The following is a 22,801-nucleotide window of genomic DNA, read 5'->3' as shown; positions in this document are numbered from 1 at the left end:
GCTAACCTCAGCACATTTCTGTCAGACTGCTCTTCCAGGGTCATGTCAGTGTTCTTCATTATTCCCACTGCTTCCTTTTCAGACTTTGCTTTGTTGGTATCAGTTAGATAGTCACCTCATCCTCAGCACTCAGCCATGACGAAGGGACTTGTTCAGGCTGATACCCCGGGGAAGAGAGCTCATAGCTCACTTTGTGTCAGCAGAATACCAACAGGCCTGGCTTATTCTTGCTTTTTTTTTTTTAAGGCTTTCAATTTTGAATTTTTTTGTTACTCCTTCTGCCTTTTTACTGGGCAGTCTGAACTTACTCTATTATCTTTCTGGTGCTGGGGATGAACCTGGAGCCTCACATGTCTTAAGCAAGTGCTCAGGGCCTAACCTCCAGCCTGAAGTCACCCCTTTTCTGTTTCTCTGATTATATGGTGGTAGCTACTTATGTTGCCAGTGCTGTGGTCCACCCACCCTTGTCTTGCCCAGTGGGTACACCACTGTGTCCTCTTCCATGTACTTTCCCTGCCTGCAGTTTGGCTCTCGTAGTTCCTATAGAATTAGGCAGCCCAGCCTGAACTCTATGCACCATGGAAGGTTAAAGCTGTGTTTATATGTCCTGTTCTCTTCAGGCCTCGGCAGAGACAGCGTGTGTATCCCAAGTGTACGTGGCTGACGACCCCTAAGAGCACTTGGCCCCGATATACCAAACCAGGTGGGGCATGTTGGGTTTGGGCAGTGGTTCAGATTGATTGCTGCTACTTAAAGTCTTCCTTTAAAATGTGATGCTTTTAAATTTCATAGCAAACCACTAAGTATGCATAATTTAAAGAAAAATTACAACAGTCTAGAGAAGCAAGGGGGTATCAAGTAAATGTCCTCTTTAGAGCACTTTGCATAGAGAAGTATCCAGAGACATTTCCCCATGGCTGGATCTAGGGGCATGAGAGTTCTTCAGGGCTGGAGCGGGGAACACCATAGTGGCAGAGAGATGTATGGCTGTGCTAGTGATAGTGGGATAGTGGGTGTGCCCCTCCCCAACAGTTCTGACTATCCTCCTCCTGTGCCTGTGAGGACCTGCCTAGGAGCTCAGGGCCTGTGCTTTTGGAGGGCCAACCCCAGTGCCTCACAGTGTCTTTTGTCGCTTGCTAGAAAAGACAGTGCACATGTGCATTGGTACAGGTAGGTCAGTGACCATGATGTTCCTGCCAGAGACTTAGGCCTTTGATAGGGCCATCAGTGGGAAGTGACTAAGGAGACGCAAGAATTATTGGTGTGTTTCTTGGAGGGCCTGAGGGACTAAGGTTTACCAGGGGAAATGTCTCTGTATACCCAATATCATATATAAGGTACAGAGAGAAAGGGTGTCTAATCATGACTTATAAGTCACTGTTACCTCTGAGGCCTGGTGCCATACCTACTTCATGCCTTCCGTGGATACTCATCCAAAAAATGGGAGCACTCATCCAGGTGTGGTGGCGCATGCCTTTAGTCCCAGCACTCGGGAGGCAGGGGCAGGTAGATCTCTGTGAGTTCGAGGCCAGCCTGGTCTACATAGTGAGTTCTAGGGGGCTACAGGGAGACCCTGTCTTGAAAAGACCGAAACAAAAATTTAAAATGAGGGCACTGTCACTGTTTCTGTGGCCAGGCAGATCACATATGTTATAGTCTCTAACACTGACCCTGGGACATTTTCCTTATATTCACCCTCAGGAACAAAATAGGACTCCAGGTCCTAGTGAAGCCCAAGCCATTTGGGTACACCTAGGCATTCTGCTAAGGCACTTGTCAGATGTCAACTTGTGATCTTAAGGCAGTGTAGCCCCAGAGCTGGCCAACCTGCACCAAGTACTCAAGTCAGGTTGTGCCCGTGTGGCAGATTCACACCAGTAACAGCAGGAGGGTGTATGACTGCACAGAGCTTTGGAGCCCTGCAGAGTACCACAGCCTGGCCTGCAGCATACCCTGCCTGAGCAATCTTCCTTACAGGTCTATCAATGCGACTGCTGGAATCCACGAAAGGCCTGTCCTTCTTTGCATTTGAGCACAGTGAGGAATACCAACAAGCACAGCACAAGTTCCTGGTAGCTGTGGAGTCCATGGAGCCAAACAACATCGTAGTGCGTGACCCTGCAGCTCCTGATGGGTGGAGAAGGAGCAATGCACTGTGCCAGAGCCAGGACCATCTATGATTGGGGGAGGCATGTCTGAGGGCAGCCACTTCCCCCAGCAGGGAAGATGCCTGTGTACAGGGCAATCAGACCCTGTGTTCAGAGCAAATAATCTTAGAACAGTGCAGTCTCTCTTCAGAGGAGAGCCACCTTCTGCTCTCAGGTCCCTTCTGGGAACTGTTGCAGGGTACCTGTGGGATCTTTTCCCAGCTGCTTTGCCTCCAGCTTAGGTGGTATATAAGGGAGTGTGCTTGGTTCTCTGCTTCCAGGTAGCTCATCCTGTCTCCTGTGCCACTGCAGCTCGTATTCTCTGTGATTCAGGGTCCTGAGTATCCTGGCCCCATGCTTGGGCCACAACTGAGTTTGTGATCACTGAGAACCAAGTGGAACACATCCTCTGTGCCTGTATCTACCTGACCCCAGAATACTGCCACATTCCTGTGAGGAGAAGAAAGATGCTGGTTTCCATTGCTCTTAGTTGGAGCATGGACAGCTATACAGTCCAAGTTCTGAGTTCTTACCTTGAACTAGATCAGTGATTCAGCTGAGCCACCACACCACATACTTTGACTTAAAAGGGAACTGTGACTGTTGCATTGATCATTTCTCCCAGCTTGGGTGTGGCCTGGTGCCCTTTGAGGCATGTCCCACAAAGGCCCTACCTGCAGTCTTTCCCCAGGGCTATCTTCTTTTCAACAGGTTCTGCTCCAGACAAGCCCCTATCATGTTGACTCACTCCTGCAGCTCAGCGATGCCTGCCGCTTTCAAGAGGATCAAGAGATGGCCCGAGACCTTATAGGTGAGCCAACCCACTTGTATCTGCCACTCAAGCAGCTCTAGCTCATAGGCAGATGCTGTTTCATAAGATGACACCGGACATGGTGGTCTTGCCAGGATGTTTCATTGAGATATAATTCATATACTATAAAATTCACCTGTGTAAAGTGTATAATCCATTATTTCTCATGTATGCCAGAATTTTACAGCTATCACACAATCTATCTGTCTGTTTTAAAGCACTTTCATCTGTGAAAGCAGCCCCTACTCTTCAGTCCTGAGAACTACTAGTGTGCTCTGTTTGCAGGTGTACTTACAGTGTAGAGTTCATGAAAAAAGATTTTGATTTACCATAATGTTTTCATTACCCCTGTTGGAGCATATACCATACCTGCACCCTGTCTGTTACTGTTTAATACTTTGTGTGTAGACCACAGTTGTATCTTTCATCAGTCTCTGTCATCAGTTGATGGACATTTGGGTTGTTTTCTGGCTATTAGGAATAGTGCTACTATAAATATGCATGTGCAGGCTTTGTGGTGATGCATGTTTGTATACCTGTGTGGATCATAGCAGATCACAGCACCATTTGTACCTCCTGGTATATGGGGCATTTTCTCTGGAGCTTACAACTCAGAGTCATTGAAGATACCTGGGAAGTCTCACCTGGGCCATCTCTTTCAGGGTCCCAGTTACATGACTTCTCTCCTTCCAGAGCTTTTCTTGTTTTATCAAAGGAGGGAGTTGTGATCATTGTGTCTGTAACACCCTCCTCTGGTATTTGTGACCCACAGAGAGAGCGCTGTACAGCATGGAGTGTGCATTCCACCCCTTGTTCAGTCTCACCAGTGGGACTTGCCGGATGGATTACCGCAGACCTGAGAACAGGTAAGTACAGTTCACCCCAGAGTGAGTTACAGGGGCTGCCTTCAAGTCACATGGGTGACTGCTTTGAGTTTAGTGGGTAACTGTCCTTGAGGATACACTAGGACCTAGAAGGTCCAGGATGCCTTATAGACCTTGGTATGTTCACAGCTGAAGTGCAGGGGGCTAGACTTAGGGAACAAGGTTGGGAGTAAGCCTGACAAGCCATAGAACAGTGAGATCTGGAATCATGCCTCCCATATATTTGAATGAAAAGATGCATTCCTAGTGAGGATAGACTATTTTAGCATGCTTTGCAGTTGTGTGTCCTGAGTCTTAAATCTGAGATCAACATGGATTCAGCCTTATTTGAGTGGTCATGTGGAGAATGTTCTCTTTCCCATGCATCTCTTGCCCTGACCATCCTCTGGTATCTGTCCCTCCTTATCCCATTTATCTGTCTGCCTCCCTCTCTCCCTCCCTCTCTCACATCTAGTACTCTGTTTCTCTGGATAACCCTGGTCAGCTCCAGCAGGGAGTGTCCCACCTTCTTGACCATAGTCATTGTTCCCTCTCCTGCATTGGGTACTGTGTCAGGGTCTCCTGTACTGGGTTCCTATATATTGCTTTGGTCTCATCTAGTTAAACTCCTACTTCTTTGAAACAGGTTCTAAAATTAAGTCACCAATATGAATAAAGCCACATATCTTTATGTATTCAAGAGTAATAATGTTGAAAAATGCTGAAATTTGAACATAAATTAAGATTATATGGAGACGGGGCTATAAAGATGATTCAGACTGTTTGAGATATTCTGTATGAAATACAACAAAATTTAATTTAAAAAAATAAAAATAAAATATTATAAACCTGGTGTAGTAGTATACACCTTTAATCCCAGCATTCAGGAGACAGAGGCAGGAGATCTCTTTGAGTTCCAGCCCAGCCAGGCCTACATAGTGAGACCCTGTCTCAAAAAAATTAAATTGCGCCCATATGGCAGCTAACAACTGTCTTAGCTCCAGTTCCAGGGGATCCGATGCCCTCTTCTGACCTTAGTGGACATTGCACAACATGGGTATACTTACATACATACACTCATATACATAAAATAAAAATAATAAATAAAATATTTTTTAAAAGTTAAATATAATCATAATAGGTTTTAACTCTTTTCCCTTAAATATGATAAACAGTAAACAACAAACAAAAACAGGTTTTGCTAGGTATGGTGGCATATGCCTGTAATTATAGCACTAGGATGTAGGAATCAGTAGTTGAAGGTTATCCTTAGCTACGTAGTAAGTTTTATGTCAGCTTGGGCTACATGAGATCCTCTCTCAAGAAAAAAAAAGAAAAAGGAAAAGACAGGTTTTTGGTTTTTTTTTTTAACACATGCTTGGTTTTAGCCTGGCATGGTGGCACCTGTGTATAGACTTGGGGTGCTAAAGGATAGCTTGAGCCCAAGAAGTTCAAGGTCAGCCTTGACAACATAGACAATCCCTTCTTAAACAACAAAATAAACACAGAAAAGCTGGATGTTCTTGTATAAGTATATTTATAGCTAAATAACAAGAAGCATACCTTGGGGCTGGAGAGATGGCTCAGCAGATAAGAACACTGTTCTTGCAGAAGACCCGGGTTCGAATCCCAGCACCCACATGCAGCTAACAACTGTCTATAACTCCAGTTCCAGGGGATCCGATGGCCTCTTTTGTCCTCTGTAGGCATTGCACGACAAGGGTGCACTTACCTACATGCAGGCAATATACCCCAGCACACATAAAATAAAAATAATAAATAAATAAAATATTTTAAAAATTAAAATTAAAAAAAGAAAAGCATACCTTTCCTCCAGACACATAGGGAATGTTCGCAAACACTGTATTTGGCCACATAGGAAATGGCTGACTCAACACAGAGGGTGGACATGGTGCTGGACCTCTCTCTCAGTTGACATGCTCTGTTCCTATTCTGTTGCCCTAATTCATGGTGAACTGTTTTGAATCTAGGAGCTTCTACCTGGCGCTCTACAAGCAGATGAACTTCTTGGAGAAGCGAGGATGCCCACGCACTGCGTTGGAGTACTGTAAGCTCATCCTGAGGTAAGTTTCCACTTGGGCTGCATGGCTGCCTGTCTGTACCACAGTGGCCCCAGGTCTGTGAGGACTCCAGCCATGACAACACTTCCTCTTTCCTCCTTTATTCTCCACTCACTGTGCTGCCTCTGGAAGCCTTGAGCCAGACGAGGACCCCCTGTGCATGCTGCTGCTTATTGACCACCTGGCCTTACGGGCCCGGAACTACGAGTACTTGATACGTCTCTTTCAGGAATGGGAGGTAGGTGTGAGCCATGCAGTGTGACTTGAAGGTGTAGCTGTGTCTTTCTTGGTCTTCAGCATGTGTGTTTGAAGAATAATTTTGTGATAAGTTAGTGAGGGCATGAGTCAGAGCCTAGGTAGATCCCGAGGGCCTCCTGCTTCTTGGGTTTCATCATTACCTCTGTTGAACAAGATCCAGTCTCCCTAAAAAGTGTTCCAGCAGCCTTGAGTGAGAACCCCAAGGCTGCTCACAGGCCTATACCAAGTACACATGTAGAAACAGTGGTGCTAGTAGTGATGAAAATTTGGGAAGACCCCCAGAGCTCACTGTGGTCCACATAGCAGGAAGCAGTCATGAAGTAAAAGAGGGTTATGTGGATTTGATATGGGGACCCCAGCACACAGGCCCACATACTACAGAAATGCTGGACAGACAGATCCATATACTCATATGGATGCCTTGCCAAGTTTGCATGTAAATGAAGGGTGGCCCGGGTGCTATGAGTGCCAGATACACCTTGGGTGCCATATGGTACCAGGAAAGAACATAAACTATCTTGCCCATGACTGTGGACTTGTGTCAAATGACAGTTTCAGTTTATTGGATTAGATACCATATGTTAAGATCAGTTCCACATTTCTCCTTAATGCAACCAAAAGACAATTTAAGGAATATAGGGCTCCTTTCCCACTCCATAGATGGTGCTTGTCAGAAGGAGACACTGGGCTTTGTGTTGGTTGCCTCCAGCAGGGCCTAGAAGGGGAAAAGGATATCAAGCCTTTGCTTTGTTTCTGCCCTTCACTTCACAGTATGTTTTTTTACCTTAGCAAAAAACAGTGGGGCTAGAGAGATGACTCAGCAGTTAAGAGCACTGACTGCTGATGCCGGGCGTGGTGGCGCACGCTTTTAATCCCAGCACTGGGGAGGCAGAGGCAGGCAGATCTCTGTGAGCTCAAGGCCAGCCTGGTCTACATAGTGAGTTCCAGGACAGCTGGGGCCACAGGGAGACCCTGTCTCAAAAAATACCAAATAAACAAACAAAAAAAGAGCACTGACTGCTCTTGTAGAGGACCCAGGTTCAATTCCCAGAACCCATATGGCAACTAAAAACCTTTCTAATTCCAGTTCCAGTACCCTCTTATGGCTTTCATGGATACTACATGACATGGGTACATTTAAATGCAGGCAAAACACTCATACACATAAAATAAAAATAAATAAATAAAAGTGTTTTTAAATAGGTATATCATTTTAAGTTGTGTAATGCTTGGCATAGTTGGCCAAGGAATCTCACTTTTTGAGGTCTGATTGATAGAAACTCCTAGAACTCATGAAAGCATAGCTATAGGAAATGCCAGATAGGGACTGCCGGAGAGTGGTTGTGATAGTTTATGTGATTGTGGAACTCCGTGAAGAAAACAATTCTGTTGTAATAGGAAAGAAGGGACTAGGAAGATGGCTGTCAGTAAAGTGCCTGCCATGCAAGCATAAGGACCTGAATGGATCTCTAGAATCCATATAAAAATCAGGGCTTGGTGGTGCATGCCTGTAACGCTGGCTTTGGGGTGGGGGTAGAGACAAGTGCATTGGCTAATTAATGAGTCTCAAAAAATAAAGGTGGAGGACTGATGAGATGGTTCAGCAGGTAAAAGTACTTGCCGTCAAGCCCAATGACCTGACTTTGATCCTGAAGACCCAAATAGTGGAAGGAGAGAATGGACTCCTGCAAATTATCCTCTCACTTTACACATCTTATTTCACTCACGTGCACAGATGCGTGCACACACACCCCCACACATAGAAAGAAATAAATAAATCTAAAAAGTAAAATTGGAGGGCAGTCAAGGAAAGATACCCAGCATCTGCCACACACATGTATATGCACACACCACACACATAAAAAATTAAAAAGTATGCCGGGCGTGGTGGCACATGCCTGTAGTCCTAGTACTTGGGAGGCAGAGGCAAGCAGATCTCTGTGAGTTCAAGACCAGTCCGGTCTACATAGTGAGTTCCAGAACAGCTGGGGCTACAGGGAGACCCTGTCTCAAAAAAAGGCCAAAAAAAGAAAAATAAAAAGTATAGCAGACCACTCTCTCTCTCTCTCTCTCTCTCTCTCTCTCTCTCTCTCTCTCTCTCTCTCTCTCATACACACACACACACACACACACACACACACACACAAGGAAAGGAAAGGAAAGGACTGGAAAAGACTTCTGTAGGTAGGGTGGAGTCAGATCTTATCTTTGCAGACTTGACTTTGGACCTTCTGCATGGATATAGGGCTGGCTTCCTTGCATCCAAAGCTGAACTACTAGGAAAGGGATGTCCCTTCCAGGTGGCTCTGAGGCCCTCACCTGCTAGTCCAGCATCTGGCTGGGCTAATTCCCAGCCTCCTGTGTCTTTCTGTCTTTTCTGCACATATAAAAGCTTGAATTTTCTTCATCCTGAGTTACAGAGCAGCCTACAAGGAAGCAGCTGTGGCGCTCACCTGGAAATTTTTGAGAATCTTTAAACTACCTGTTTTATCTTCATGACCTTGAGGCCCCAGGCTTTGTTTCTTCATCCCTTACAGGCTCATCGGAACCTGTCCCAGCTCCCAAATTTTGCCTTCTCAGTTCCATTGGCATATTTCCTTCTGAGTCAGCAAACAGACCTCTCTGAGCATGAGCTCACCTCTGCCAGGGAACAGGCCTCCCTCCTGATCCAGCAGGCGCTCACCATGTTCCCTGGAGGTGGGTGCCACCTTTTATCTGGGGAGGTAACTTGTCTTCCTGGGGATGGAGTCAGGGTTACAGCCCTCCTTCGAAAGATCACATTTTCTAAGTGGCCTAAAGACTTGCTGTAGTTGTAGTGAGGTAGTTAATTTGTCTACTTCAGTAAGCCTAAAACAAGGTATGAGAGGCAGCAGGGGAGAGGGACAAATGTCCCTCTCTCTGGGGCTTAGTTGCAGGGTAAATGAGCAGAGAATTTTCCTTAAGACACTATGTTAGATGGTGTTTGGTACTAGGAAAAAAAACAGCAGTATATGGAGAGGCCTGGGGCTCAACCCAGAGACGGATGGGCATTGGCCATGAGCAGCCAGGAGGCTGTGGTATGCTGCTCAAGCATTCTCACAGGCATGTGGCCAGGAGAATAAGACTTCTGCTTGTCCAGATCTTTGCTAAGAGAATGCAAAAAAGTGATATGGAGACAAGGCTCCTCCTCTAAGTCCAGCTGCTTTTCTGTTACAAAGCCCCAAAATCAGTACCACATTGTAGATCCTCTGTGTTCCTTAAACCTTGACCAAAATTCTGCCCACCAGCAAGGTCTGGGCAACCTCAGGCAAGAACAGTACCTACTTGCTGACCCAGTGAAGGCCAATTCCATTACTTAGAAGCTGCCTCTGTCTTCTGTCATCTAATATGGCTGCCAATGCCTCTGCTGTAGTGGACCAGCTGAAGGGATATACACTGGTGGCCTGTGTGCTGCACTGCAGAGCTGGTACTGCTACCTCTCAGGATGCTGCAGCATAGGTGTGCCCCAAGGAAGTCACTGGGAAGGCTGTGTTCTGGCAGTTTACCAGTATGCAGGCTGTTTACAGAAGCCAGTACTCAGGTGGACAACACTCCATACAAGGAGGACCTGGACAAACTGTTGGCCATTGATCTGAACCTGGGCCCAGCAGAGTTAATTCTTGCAGGGCACAGGCAAACCCATTCCCACCAGTCTGTCTTTGAGTCTGATCTTCATATGATCAAAACATCCAGCCACCCATGCTTGGGGGTGATGTAGATGGAATATTAGGGTCAGCAGGATATGCATCCACCTCCAGGGTTCAGAGGTACCTTGGAGCCTAGATGAGAGACCCAGGCTCAGACCAATTTGGAATGCTGGTCGGAAATGAACCCCTGGCTGTCCCAACTTCTACCATCTTAAAAACAACCTAGTGGTAACTATGACAAGGATGTCACAATGTCTCTAGATATCTGGCTCAGGGCTGGGAGCTAATGCAGCAAGGGCCACAGAACACATGAAGCCTTTGCTTTTTCTTCAGTTCTCATGCCATTGCTCGAGTGTTGCAGTGTGCGGCCTGATGCAGCAGTCTCAAACCACCGTTTCTTTGGGCCAGATGCTGAGATAAGGTAAAGATCCTGAGACACGGGTTGTAGGCACTATTGTCTCTCACCCTTAAAGACTGTCCACCCAGGGAAGTCCCTGGAGCCCACATCCATGTGCAAGACACCTCACCTCTTAGAGAGAAAGCACTAATGGAGCAAATGAGCTGCCGCCAGCTTAAACAATGAGATTTGCAAGATGTCTTCTTAGAGTTGGGGAGCAGGTCTTGAGGCTAGGTTATGTAATCTTTGTAGGGCAGGAGTAGGGAGGTGGGGGGACGGGGTTCCTGGCCTTTACTGTTATTAGTGTTTCCCATATTTCTATATTGACGTATTTCTCATAAACAGAAACATACACAGAAAAAAATGAAATGCATTGTGTTGGCATTCCCGTTCTCCCTACAGACTTGTCATCAGCAGCTGTGGACTGTCCTTTTGCGCCATTCCACAAAGGCAAACATACTTATTTTCATGTTTTTCACATTTCTGTCAAGTGATTTGTGTTACTAAACTCAGGCAACACAGTCCCACAGAAGCAGACCTTGTGTGCCCAACCCTCAAGAGGCAGAATATCCCTAGTCAGCAGCTGAGGGGCAACCTTCTTTGCTCCAGGCTGCTGAGCCTTCCTGAACATCCCTTTGCCTACCATGGACTCTGCTAAGGGTCTACTTCAGGCCTTGCTCTTCCACAGCCAGCCCCCTGCCCTGAGCCAGCTGGTGAGTCTGTACCTTGGGAGATCACACTTTCTCTGGAAAGAACCCACAACTATGAGCTGGCTGGAGGAAAATGTCCGAGTGGTTCTGCAGGCAGTGGATGCTGGAGACCCTGCCGTGGAAGCCTGTGAGAACAGGTGAGCTGAGCCTGACAAGTATCATGAGAACCAGGCACAGGGAGTGCACCCTGCTCCCCTCATGAGTCCTCATGTCTCCTCCTGAGTCTTGATCACAGACATGGGGCCTGTGATTGCAGAGGCAGCAGAGGCTGTGAGCAGCTTGACTTCTGAAGGACCCAGCAGGGGATCCTGGATGTAGCTGCTACTACTGTCCACACAGAAATGTGGTGGGAGTGTGTGGTTATTATGTATCCTAGTGGTTTGGTTGAGAATTTATTTCTGGCCACATGCTTTTGTGCTGTTTTCAGTGATTACTAGTCTTACCCTCCCCTTTCTGGCTAAGGTTGGGGCCAGAAGGCAACTAGAGGAATCAGCTGACTTTCTTGCATGTGGGGTTTTCTATAACTTAAAACCTATTCACTGTGTTTGAGAAGCCCCTTGCCCACTTGTGCAGTTTTGTTCCTGGTCCTCAATCACCATTCTGGCTCTAGGGACAGCAGTAGCCAGTAGCTATGCTGGCTAGCTCAGAGAGTTCTGTTCTCTCCTGGCCATTCCATGGAGAGGAGGTTCCTTTGTGGTAGACATGAGGCTGAGCCCTTGGCTGTTTGAGAAGGTGAGAAGGGGAAAGGAGAAGTGCTGCTGCTTCCACTCGTCACAGCCTTGTGGGTACTGCCTGCTCATCCACTGGGCTGGATACTTCCCACAGGCAGAAAAACACATCCCTGTCCTGCCTTCCCAGGTCCATGCACATGTAGTAATGACCAGCACATCCAAGAGTTCCATTGTGGAAACTTAGTGAACTCACCAGAACTAGCCACAGCTGTTCTTACTTCCATTTCTTGGTTGAAGGGTCTGAGTTGTATAGGTCAAGCTATGGTTTTCCTTCAGAGTCTGCTCTTGCCACAGGGCCATGGGATAGCTGCACAGCTTCTGCCAAGGAGTGAGTGGGAGGCTCCATGAAGCCAGTCCCTGCTGGGCTTTTTCCAGGATGGGTTTGGGTGACTTTGTGTTTTGCACTGTGGGCACCAGTTTATCTGCTCTTGTCTACCCTGGTCTCAGGCGGAAGGTGCTCTACCAGCGTGCTCCCAGAAACATTCACCGCCATGTGATCCTCTCTGAGATCAAGGAGGCTGTCGCTGCCCTGCCCCCGGTAAGGGAGGGATGCTGAAGATGGGGGTTTTGTGTGTGTCAGTCACATGTGCTTCCCTTCCGGCTCTCAGCAGCCCACAAACCAGTCTGCATGCCAGGCAGGGCTGGGGCTGGTATAGAGGGATTCTTCCCCTCAGCTTTCTTCTCTGGACCTTCGTCACTGCTGTGGCCTTGGTAAGGTTTTCCACTGTGTTTTCAGGCTCCCTATGGTAGAGCTTCAGCCATCCTTCACAGACCTCTGCAGCAGGGGCTCCTGTGACTTATGTGCCTTCTGCAGCTGGGTCTTGGCCTTGTTCTCACAGATCTCCGTGCTTTCTGCAGCATGAGTCTGTCATTCAGTTGGCACTCTGGGTGGTGGGCTGGGTCAGCTGTTGAATGACCAGCTCTCTGGGGATCCAGTGACTCTCATCCCTAGTCCATAGTCTGCAGCCATGGCAGTTGTTTCTGGCATGGATGAAGATGGTGACACCTATGGAAAGTGTGCCTGCTCTTTGTCCTATATCCCACTGATTGGAGCAGAAAGTCACATTTCTGATGACTCGCCTATCCTGCTTGGAGAGAGGCTGTTCCACCCTGACCTGAAGTTTCTTGGAGCAGAAACAGGTGTCACTCGTGCCAGGTGTTGGTGGTTGCCTCCCAGCAGATGGGTCCAACCTGAGTTGAGACCGGCTGACATCTGGGGAAGCCAGAGGCTGCCAGCAATGCTCCAGAGTCTTTGTTTTATATCTCCCTCCTCCCCTAAAGGATGTGACCACACAGTCTGTGATGGGGTTTGACCCTCTGCCTCCTCTGGACACCATCTACTCCTACATCAGACCAGAGAGGTACCTTCCCCACTTTGTTCTCATACCTACACAGACCAAGTTGGTACTTTGGAGTGCATGGGGCTGCCCTTGCCAACCAGAAGGAAGAGGCAGGCACAGGCTAAGAAGGTCAGCCCACTCAGGAGGAAGGACAGCACAGTGTAACATGGAGCTGCCTCTATCTGAATAAACCAAAAGTCTGAGCACTTCCCTGTAAGGTTTGTAACAGGTGCAAGAAATACAGTAGGAAGCTATCGCTGACCTGGTATAGTACCCAAAAGGCATCAAGCCAAGAACTTAGACATAAGCATAGGGTCAAAACTGCCTAAGAGCTTTTGTGAGAGACTAAGAAGAAGGACATGCCCTGACTAGGAAGTGAGAGTCACCTGCTATGTAGAAGGCTGTGCCCCAACCAGGCAGAGGATGGAAGCTCATACTGTGGCATGTGCAAAATCCCTGTACCAGGAGCAGAGTATAAGACAGGGAGCTCAGAAGCAAAGCCAGTGTTGCTGGGCTAGGAAAATAGGGTAGTGAGACAGGCACTAATAGGGAACATGACTGATTCACAGGTTGCCATGTGTATATGGGCAGTTTTTGGAATCTAGATTGTGAAAGGATTCTTTTCCCTTTCCTCTTAGTCTTCAGAGCTGCCTTACCTGGGCCTACTGCCTCCACATCCTATTGAACAAAGAGTACAGGCCTTCTAGAATTTGGCCAGGCATATTGAGTAAAAGACTCCTGCTGGGCGTGGTGGTGCACACCTTTAGTCCCAGCATTCCGAGGCAGAGGCAGGCAGCGAATCTCTGTGAATTCAAGGCCGGCCTCATCTACATAGTGAGTTCCAGGACAGCTGGGGCTAAAGGGAGACCCTGTTTCAAAACAAAACAAAACAAAAAAAGACTCCCATTTGAGTTCTTAGATTAAGATGAGAATTGTCAGTGGACTCAGAAACATCCTGACAGGCTGATAGCCTGGCCAACGCAACACTCAGCTCTGCTCTTGCCATCCCAGAGTATACAGTAGAGCTGGACCACAGGGCCACACATCCCCTACTCTGTGATGCCCTGGCCCCTCCTGTCTGCTTTGATGTGATTGACCAATTCCTTTTCCAGTCTTTGAATGCTGTAGTCACCTTGCCTTCTTTCCCTATGACTCCATTAAAGGGCCAACACTCTGGGATACTTTATCTCTCCCTGTTGCCCTTAGGTGTCCACAGCTCTCCACCCCAGGCTGGTTAATTGTCATCATTGCCTGCTCCAGGGCCCAGTCTGCAGTCTAGGAGGTTGTTTGTCCCTAGCAGTCAGGAGACAGAATAGGGACAGATGACAAGGGCTGGGACTCTACAGTGTGTTCAACTTCATTTTCTAACCTCTTCTGATTTTTAGGCTAAGTCCAGTCAGTCATGGAAACACAATTGCCCTCTTCTTCCGGTCCTTATTGCCAAATTACACCACGGAGGTATGTCAATTGAACATATCTGTTGTCCTTTCCCTGTCAAGTGGGTATGGGCAAATCTCTCTCAAGGTGGGGGTCAGGAAAAGGCCGAGACAGCATCCTGCCTCTGGTGCTATGTGCTTAGGAAGTAGGGAATTGTCCTGCTGAAGCTGCAGTTGCTGTTCCAAGGTAAGCACCGTGAGGCTGCATGATAGTCAACCCCACCATAGGCTGACCTTAGTTAAACAGGTGCATCTGGCTTTTCAGAGCCTCCTCTCCTGAGCAGAACCTGGAGAGGGGACAAGCCTAGTGCTAGGGCACGGGCTGTCTGAACCCCAGGTCCTGAGTCCCAGCACCGTCAGCCTCAACTCAGATGTGTCTCATTGTTCAGGGGGAAAGACTGGAAGAAGGAGTGGCCGGGGGCCGGAACCACAACCAAGGTTTGAACAGGCTGATGCTTGCTGTACGCGACATGATGGCCAACTTCCACTTCAACGACCTGGAAGCACCTCGAGAGGACAACCCTGAGGGCGAAGGGGACTGGGACTGAGTCTTCCAGAGGCTGCACCCAGCAATGTATAATTATGTTCCGGATTTATTTTCTGGTTGGAATTGACCAGTTCCCTGAAGTAGAAATGCTGACCATGTCATCAACCTGTGTCTTTGTTTTCCCTATAAATGTGAGTGGGTTATGTACTACTGTGAGTGAGCTCTTCCTCCAGTGCCCTCAGAGGGAATCCTGGAAATAATGGGCCCCACACCACATGAACCCTACTGTTCTTGACACTCCTAGGATTTGGGACACAAGGTAGAAAGAGAGTACCCTAGAGTCTCCAGTACAAGGTGCTTGCTGCATATGTAGGCCTCTCATGCTCCTTGTTTCAGGGAACTGAATTCCATACTTGCTAGCATCTTTGCAGTGGTGGGGATCAAACCCAGACCTAGCACATGCTCTGCTTCTGAATGACAGCCCCAGCCTAGGAATTTTATTTGAAAATTTGGAGCTGGGGATGTGGCTCGGTTGGTAGAGAGCGTTCTTAGCCTACACATAGCCCAGGGTTCAATCCCTAGCACTACACAAACCAGGTTTGGTGGTGCCCATTTGTAATCCTAGCACTTAAGAGGTTCAAGGTCATCCTCTGCTACATAATGAGTTTGAAGCCAACCAAAATTGCATGAGACCACATCTCAAGAAAGAAGGGGATAGGGGTGCTAGGCTTGATGGCAAACACCTTTAATCCCAGCACTTGGGAGGCTGAGGGAGACAGATCTCTGAGATCCAGTCTAACCTGGTTTACTTATTGAGTTCTAGGTCAGCTGAGGCTACAGTGAGACCCTCTCTCAGAAAAACAAAAACACAGAAAAAGAACGTCCTGAGGGCAAGCAAGATGGCTCAGTGGCCAAAGGCACTTGCTGCCAATCCTAACACCAAAGTTAAAAAGTCTCATGAGGGAGCCAGCTGACCCCTATAGGCACATAGTGGCATGTGTATGTCTACACACACACACACACACACACACACAAACACATGTTTTCAAAAATGCAAAAGATGGGACTGGAGAGGGCTCAGCAGGTAAGAGCACTGGTTGCTCTTGCAGAGGACCTGGGTTTGATTCCCAGCACCCACATGGTGGCTAACAACTATATCTCCAGTTCCAGGGGATCCAGTGCCCTCTTCTGACCTCCACAGGCATTGCATGCAGGCAATACACTCCTACACATTAAAAATAAGTAAAAAATTTTTAATGCAAAAGAGGAACTGAAGAGATGGCTCTGCGGTTAAGATCACTGGCTGCTCTTGCAGAGGATCTGGTTTTGATTCCCAGCATCCACATGGCAGCGAGCAACTGTCCACTACTCCAGTTCCAGAAATCCAACACCCTCTTCTGACCTCCACAAGCATTGCATGACAAGGGTGCACTTACACACCTGCAGATAGTACACTGATACACATAAAATAAAAATATCTTTTAAAATGCAAAGGGTAAAGGATAGCTCAGCAGTTAAAAGCACTTACTCTGCTTGCTGCTCTTGCAGAGTACGAGTTTGGTTCCCAGCACCCATGTTGGACCACTCACACATAAAAATTATTTTTAAAAAGAAAAGGGGCTGGAGAGATGGCTCAACAGTTAGCACTGACTGCTCTTGCAGAGGACCCAGGTTCGATTCCCAGCACCCACATGGCGGCTACAAACCGTCCTTAACTCCTGTTCCAGGGGAATCTGAAGCCCTCTTCTGACCTCTGCAGCAATGCACGACACAGGTGCACTCACATACATGCAGGCAATATACTCATACACATAAAATAGTTTTAAAAAAGACCAGGTGTGGGGTTGCATGCCTTTAACCCCAGCACTTGGGAGGCAGAGGCAGGTGTATCTCTGTTGAGTTCAAGGCCAGCATGGTTTACATAGTTCCAGGCCAGGTGGGGCTAGAACTGGCCCTGTCTCAAAAGACCAAAAAATAAAAATAAAAAAATTTTTTAAAAAGAAAGAAAAAAGAAGGTCCTTATAGTCAGAGGCCCTGGCATTGGCTAAGCAGGAGCCAGAGTACTGCTTGTTGAGCAGAACATTGAGGACTGACTTGTGCCATCTTTAGTCACCCTAAATATCATAGCCTAGTTCTAGGTTGGCTATTTGTAGAGGGGCTTTGAGTCTTAGCTGTGCCCAAAGTTATGTGCCTTGCGTTCTCTGGTAAGAGGTCACATGTCTCATGAACTGGTGCTATATCTGTCTTCTCTCTCTGGCATGAACTGGCAGGGCCATGCAACCTGGATACAGGCTTCTGTACTTCATTCTAGTGGATGAATGGGCCTGAGGGGATCAGCCCCTCCCTGGGTTTGGTGGGCAACCTATACCCAGCCACAAGGAGTAGCACCATAGAGATGTTCCTAGCTCAGTGTCTATACCCCAGCTTCCTCAGCTGGAGTGACCTGTAGTGAGCCAAGGAGCAGAGGGGTCTCCTAGGAAGTGGTTTGTTCCCTGGAAGTGACAGGAAAGCACGGAAAGCCTGGTGTTCTGCCTCTTCTAGCAGCTGTAGGTTCATCCAGATGGATCTGATATCTGGAGCTGCAGCAGCTATCGTGCAGTCAGGGGGCAATGAACTCTCAGTGTTCTAGGGGAGTAAAGCAGAGAGGGTGCCTTGGGACGCTTTCCACTCCTGGGCCTGTTTCCTAGAAGCCATTAAATAGGCTGCTTCAAAAGTGCTGCTCAAATTTAAGTGATTTACAACTGAATACATTTCTGGTGGTGAGTAAAAACATCCAAGTCACTCATATGTCATCTGGACAGCTTTAAAGCCTGGTCTGCCACCCAAGTAGGGGTGATAATATATCCTGCTCCTCCCTGGACCCTCCTCAGTCTCAGCAGATCTGGTGACCAAGTAACCTTCCTGAAAAGCTGTGTTGTCCTATGTAATAGCCAGAAGGGACAGTTTAACAATGCCCAGGGACTTTGGGAACTCCCTGAGGGAAGTGGTGACCCCCTTCTCTGGTGGGTCTGCCTGGTAGGTTGGGGGCAGCCCTGCTTCATGGAGAGACTTCCCCCTTGCTGGTCTTCAGGTATGATTCAGCCTGCTGGGTACACAGCAAGCAAGCCAGGTAAACTTTGGACATTTCTACAGAATAGAAAATGGTGCCACCAACTCGGAGAGGCAGTGTGCACTTAGTGTCCCCCACTGAGAGAGTGGTTGCTCCCATATGCCGTTTGTCACATACTTTTCCCACGGCCACTGAGAGATCAAACTTGAAGTGTAATCAGCCTTAGGGTGCTCAGTTCTGTCTAATCCAGATAACCCCAAGGCTAACTTTGACATCCCTACCACAGCACATCAGAAGCTGGCTTTTCCAACTCCACTGTATTTGTCCTTTTCCTATGAAGCCTCCAGCAGGTGTGACCAGTAGGATCCAAGGTGAATCTCAAGGCAGGGTCACCCCACTCCCCAAACCCAGCAATAGGGACTTGCCAGGAAGGATGTGGTTGTCTCTGCCAAAGGCTGTTCAATTTTCATGCCCTTTGAAGTCAGGTTGGCTGGGAGATAGGGGTGGTGGTGAACTATGGCTGTCTCAAAGACTTCATTATGAAGCTGGAAATACCAACATCTGTGAAATGTGGCAGCACAGGAAGCTGGGGCAGAGGGCTACTTGCTCATTCATGTCCCAGAGGTGAAAGGAAGCATGCAGGTACCGGGTGTCTGGGCACCACGTGGCTTTAGGAGCTAGCCATGCTACCATACACCATCATGCCTTCACAACCGTGGTTCTGCCTACCCCATCAGGCCTGGGACCCTTCTCAGCCAGAAGCAGAGTAAGGCCTAGACTGTAGGACACAGACAGGTGGGATGAGAGTGTGGTAATGTGAACCCTGTCTCTACAGGCTTCTGTGGAGACTTGGAACACTTTGGGCACCCAGACTTTTTCATCCTCTATACAGTGACACAGGGTACCTGAGGGCATGAACACTCCCAGAAACAGGTCCACCAATTTGGAAAATGGTTTGGCCAGATCTACCAAAGCCAAAGATATGCCTCATGCCTGTGAAGTTCCATGGCAGATACTCAGCATAAGCACATCCCTGTGAAGCCAGAGGACAGTCACTAAGACCTACCAGCAGCACTGATCATGATGAAGCTGGACAGAACCCAAATGTCCAACATGAGTCGTTCACATAATGGACACTATACAACACAAAGGTTTTAATTGCCCAAATAACAAGAATGACTCAGCGTGAGCAAAAGTACAAACTGGAAGATTCCATTTATATAATGTTCTAAGATAGACAAAATTAATAGTGTTAAGCCAAGACAGTGGTGCTGGAGCCCAGGGTTACTCTGGTGCAGGTTGTGTTTTATTGATTGAGCTGGGAAAATACTGCCTATACTCAGCTTGGAGCATGTCCTGTTCATATTTGTCATTTGTACACTTTTATGTATATTGTACTGTGGGGTGGTTGCAGGTTTTTTGTTTTTTTTAGTGGGGCTGGTGAGATGGCTCAGCAGTTAAGAGCAGTGGCTGCTCTCACAGAGGACTTGGGTTCAGTTCCCAGCACCCACATGGTGGCTAACAACCCTGGTAATTCCAGTCCCAGGTGATCTGACGCCCTCTTCTGACCTCTTCAAGCATTGCACAACATGCGCACACTTACATGCAGGCAATACATTCATACACATAAAAATAATTTAGCCAGGCATGGTGGTGCACACCTTTAATCCCAGCACTCGGGAGGCAGAGGCAGACGGATCTCTGTGAGTTCAAGGTCAGCCTGGTCTACATAGTTCCAGGACAGCTGGGGCTACAGGGAGACCCTGTCTCAAAAAGACCAAAAAATAAATAAAAATAATTTTTAAAAAATTTTTAAAGGGAAAGATTTGAAGTTGCAAAACGAAGGTCTAATGAATGACATTTGGTAGTGGATGCTCATGTAGTTCATGTGTGCTTTCACAGTGGCTGTGCTGTATTGGGCACCTTGGGAGTCAGTGGTTGCCAGAGTGGGTAAGAGAGACTGGACTTTTACCATGAGTGAATATTACAAACTTTCAGCTTGCACTCCAACTAGTTGAACCACCTCCAACTCCACTGCTGACTCTGTCTCTGCCTTATTTTCTCCACCTGTATGTGGAAGTGAACATCCAAGTCAATACATCATTCATGAGAAAACATTGGATGCCACAGGAACCTCATGCCAGCAGAGGCCAGAGTTGGGTGAATACCACCCCTGTGTGCTGTCCTGACCACTGTGTTTGGTCACATGCATAGCTGCTGGCCCACTGAGGCTGGAAACAGAGGTCTGCTCTGACGTGGTTACTGACTCCAGGGCTGGCATGTGCTCCACAACGGAAATGGAATGGTTGTGCCCTGGGCCGGGGGGGGGGCGCTGGAGAGTAAGAGGGGATGTAGCTAAAGAAAGCTGGTAGACAGCATCAGGATGCCCTCCAGCTAGTCGGCTCCCAGGAAGTGACATGCTTCCACCCCAGAACTAGGAAGGTTGCTACTTAGACTTCAGAAAACTTGGGGTCTCGAGGGGCACAGAATGTCATTCTGATATTTTAATTATTTTTGAAAGCGCTCCTCCTTGGTTTAGCCCCTAAAGCTGAATTTAACAGCTGTGTTGCTGCCATATGCACAACAGGCATCTCAGCTGGCAGGGGGTGGGGTGGTGGTGGTGGTGGTGAAAATGCCACTGCCTTTGGGAAGTTTCTAATGAAGTGGTGGTAAGGGTGAGAGGGATGCTTAGTTCACAACCTGTGACTGTGCCTGAGGCAGAGCAGTATAGGAAGAGGGGGAGACAGGGACAACTCAAGAACGTAACTTTGAGATGGGTCTGGAGCTTTAGCTAGGGGTACACAGAACAGGTCTGGAAGCCTGGGGACGAAGTCTAGCCAGTCTGCAGGAGCATTGAACATATAGGGGAAATGCAGTGTCCTGTGTTGGAGACTGGAGTTGTGTCTTCCAGCTTCTCCATGCTGCTCATGCCCCCTGGTGGCAGTCCAAGGTGCTGGGGATATTTACACATCCCAGGCACATGCCCATCATGTGGCCACCATCAAAAGGAGGGGTTCTGTGGATGGCTTAAAAGATTCAAAGAAACGCTCCATTCTTCTAGGGATCTCTCAACCCATCCTGGCCTGGGGAGGCAAGAGGCTGACAGACTTATCAGAGGCAGGTGACCAAGAAGCTGGGAGGTGGTGGGGAGGGCAGCAGAAGGCTAGGCTCCTTCACACTGGCAGTGAGACTCCATGAGTAGAACTCAGGGTCCTAGCCAGGAAGTATCTGGACTCTTTCCAGGCTGACCTGTCCAACCGGGGAGAGGGCAAGTGCAAGGGAGAATTGGGGAAGGTACCCAGATGGAAGGAGATAGGCCAAAGGGATGCTCAAGCCCTTCTGATGACATCATGAGCTGAGCAGGACCCTGGGAGTCTAACAATAGTTGGAGCTAGAGCCTCCATTGACTGCTTCCTGCCCCCTGCACAGGACTATGCCCACACAGGGGCCACAGAAGAGGCTGCTGGACTCTTTCAACTTCACCCCCACAGCCACCCCCAAACTTGGGCTACTCACCAACCAAACAGAATCCTGGTGCCTGCAGGTGTCCATCCCAGATGGCCTCTTCCTCAGCCTGGGACTGGTGAGTTTGGTGGAGAATGTGTTGGTGGTTGTTGCCATCGCCAAGAACCGCAACCTGCACTCACCTATGTATTGCCTCATCTGCTGCCTGGCTCTGTCTGACCTACTGGTGAGTATAAGCATTGTGCTGGAGACCACCATCATCCTGCTGCTGGAGGCAGGTGCCCTCGTGACCCAGGCTGTTGTGGTGCTGGACAATGTTGTCGACGTGCTCATCTGTGGCTCCATGGTGTCTAGTCTCTGCTTCCTTGGTGCCATCGCCATAGACCGTTACATCTCTATCTTCTATGCACTACGCTATCACAGCATTGTGACACTGCCCCGGGCACGACGGGCCATCGTGGGCATCTGGATGACCAGTGTCTTCTCCAGCGCACTCTTTATTGCCTACTACAGTCACACAGCCGTCCTACTCTGCCTTGTCACTTTCTTTCTAGCCATGCTGGCACTCATGGCAATTCTGTATGTACACATGCTCACTCGGGCATGCCAGCATGCCCAGGGCATTGCCCAGCTCCACAAGAGGCAGCGCTCTACCCGCCACGGCTTCTGCCTCAAGGGTGCTGCTACCCTCTCTATCCTCCTGGGAATATTTTTCCTGTGCTGGGGCCCCTTCTTCCTGCATCTCTCACTCATCGTCCTCTGCCCTCAGCATCCCACCTGCAGCTGTGTCTTCAAGAACGTCAACCTCTTCCTCATTCTCATTATCTTCAGCTCCATCATTGATCCCCTCATCTATGCCTTTCGAAGCCAGGAGCTCCGCATGACACTCAGGGAGGTGCTACTGTGCTTGTGGTGAGCAGGGAGGGTGGCTTTTGGGCTCAGGGCCAGCGTGCTGGGCGGAGGGTGACAGTGGTACCCAGTGGCTTGCATCCTGTGTGACCACAGGTAGCATCTTCCCTTCCTGGTCTTCATTTGTCTAAAGATGGACTAGATGAACTTTAAAATGGAAGCACAGACTGCCTGGGACTGGGGAGAGGGAGAAGTGTGATTCTAGGGGTCATCCAAGGCAGCTTTTGGAAAATGAAGGAGGCAAGGGTAAGAGTTTCAGCTCTAAGCAAAGGAACAGACCACAGGCTCCCAAAGAGACAGTGTCTCTCTCAGAGACCTCCATCTCTACCCACTGACTAGGCAATACCCAACTGGCTCTTGCTGTCTGTCCTTTCTTGGGGCTGGGCCCTCAACTGCTCTGGATTAAAAGAATGACAAGAACCGTGAAGGAGCATAGCTCCTGGCAAAGCTTC

At 48.3% G+C, this 22,801-nt stretch overlaps 2 protein-coding genes across 4 annotated transcripts in view; both read left to right on the top strand.

Moving 5' to 3' along the window:
* Positions 1-15,127, top strand: part of Tcf25 (transcription factor 25) — a 45,596-nt gene extending 30,469 nt beyond the window's left edge. Inside the window, exons 6-18 of one of the 3 annotated variants that reach the window (XM_008842142.3) lie at positions 621-703; positions 1,978-2,108; positions 2,859-2,958; positions 3,731-3,824; positions 5,813-5,905; positions 6,035-6,140; positions 8,698-8,857; positions 10,159-10,246; positions 10,911-11,069; positions 12,111-12,201; positions 12,945-13,024; positions 14,389-14,461; positions 14,829-15,127. In XM_008842142.3, coding sequence (XP_008840364.1) covers positions 621-703; positions 1,978-2,108; positions 2,859-2,958; positions 3,731-3,824; positions 5,813-5,905; positions 6,035-6,140; positions 8,698-8,857; positions 10,159-10,246; positions 10,911-11,069; positions 12,111-12,201; positions 12,945-13,024; positions 14,389-14,461; positions 14,829-14,987 — 1,417 coding nt within the window. In that variant the 3' untranslated portion in view covers positions 14,988-15,127. The remainder of the gene's footprint in view (positions 1-620; positions 704-1,977; positions 2,109-2,858; positions 2,959-3,730; positions 3,825-5,812; positions 5,906-6,034; positions 6,141-8,697; positions 8,858-10,158; positions 10,247-10,910; positions 11,070-12,110; positions 12,202-12,944; positions 13,025-14,388; positions 14,462-14,828) is intronic. The other 2 variants (XM_008842143.3, XM_029567837.1) reach the window with 2 other exon arrangements.
* Positions 15,128-20,204: 5,077 nt separating this feature from the next.
* On the top strand, positions 20,205-22,795 carry Mc1r (melanocortin 1 receptor). Its single transcript, XM_008842140.2, has one exon. The coding sequence runs from the start codon at positions 21,409-21,411 to the stop codon at positions 22,354-22,356; it is 948 nt and encodes a 315-aa protein (XP_008840362.1). The 5' UTR covers positions 20,205-21,408; the 3' UTR covers positions 22,357-22,795.
* Positions 22,796-22,801: the final 6 nt, after the last annotated feature.

This window comes from Nannospalax galili, unplaced genomic scaffold (genome assembly GCF_000622305.1).
Source record: "Nannospalax galili isolate Female #2095 unplaced genomic scaffold, S.galili_v1.0 scaffold2660, whole genome shotgun sequence".
NCBI classification, from domain to species: domain Eukaryota; kingdom Metazoa; phylum Chordata; class Mammalia; order Rodentia; family Spalacidae; genus Nannospalax; species Nannospalax galili.
The sequence above is the reverse complement of the archived record's forward strand: the minus strand, read 5'-3'. Positions and strand labels throughout refer to the sequence as shown.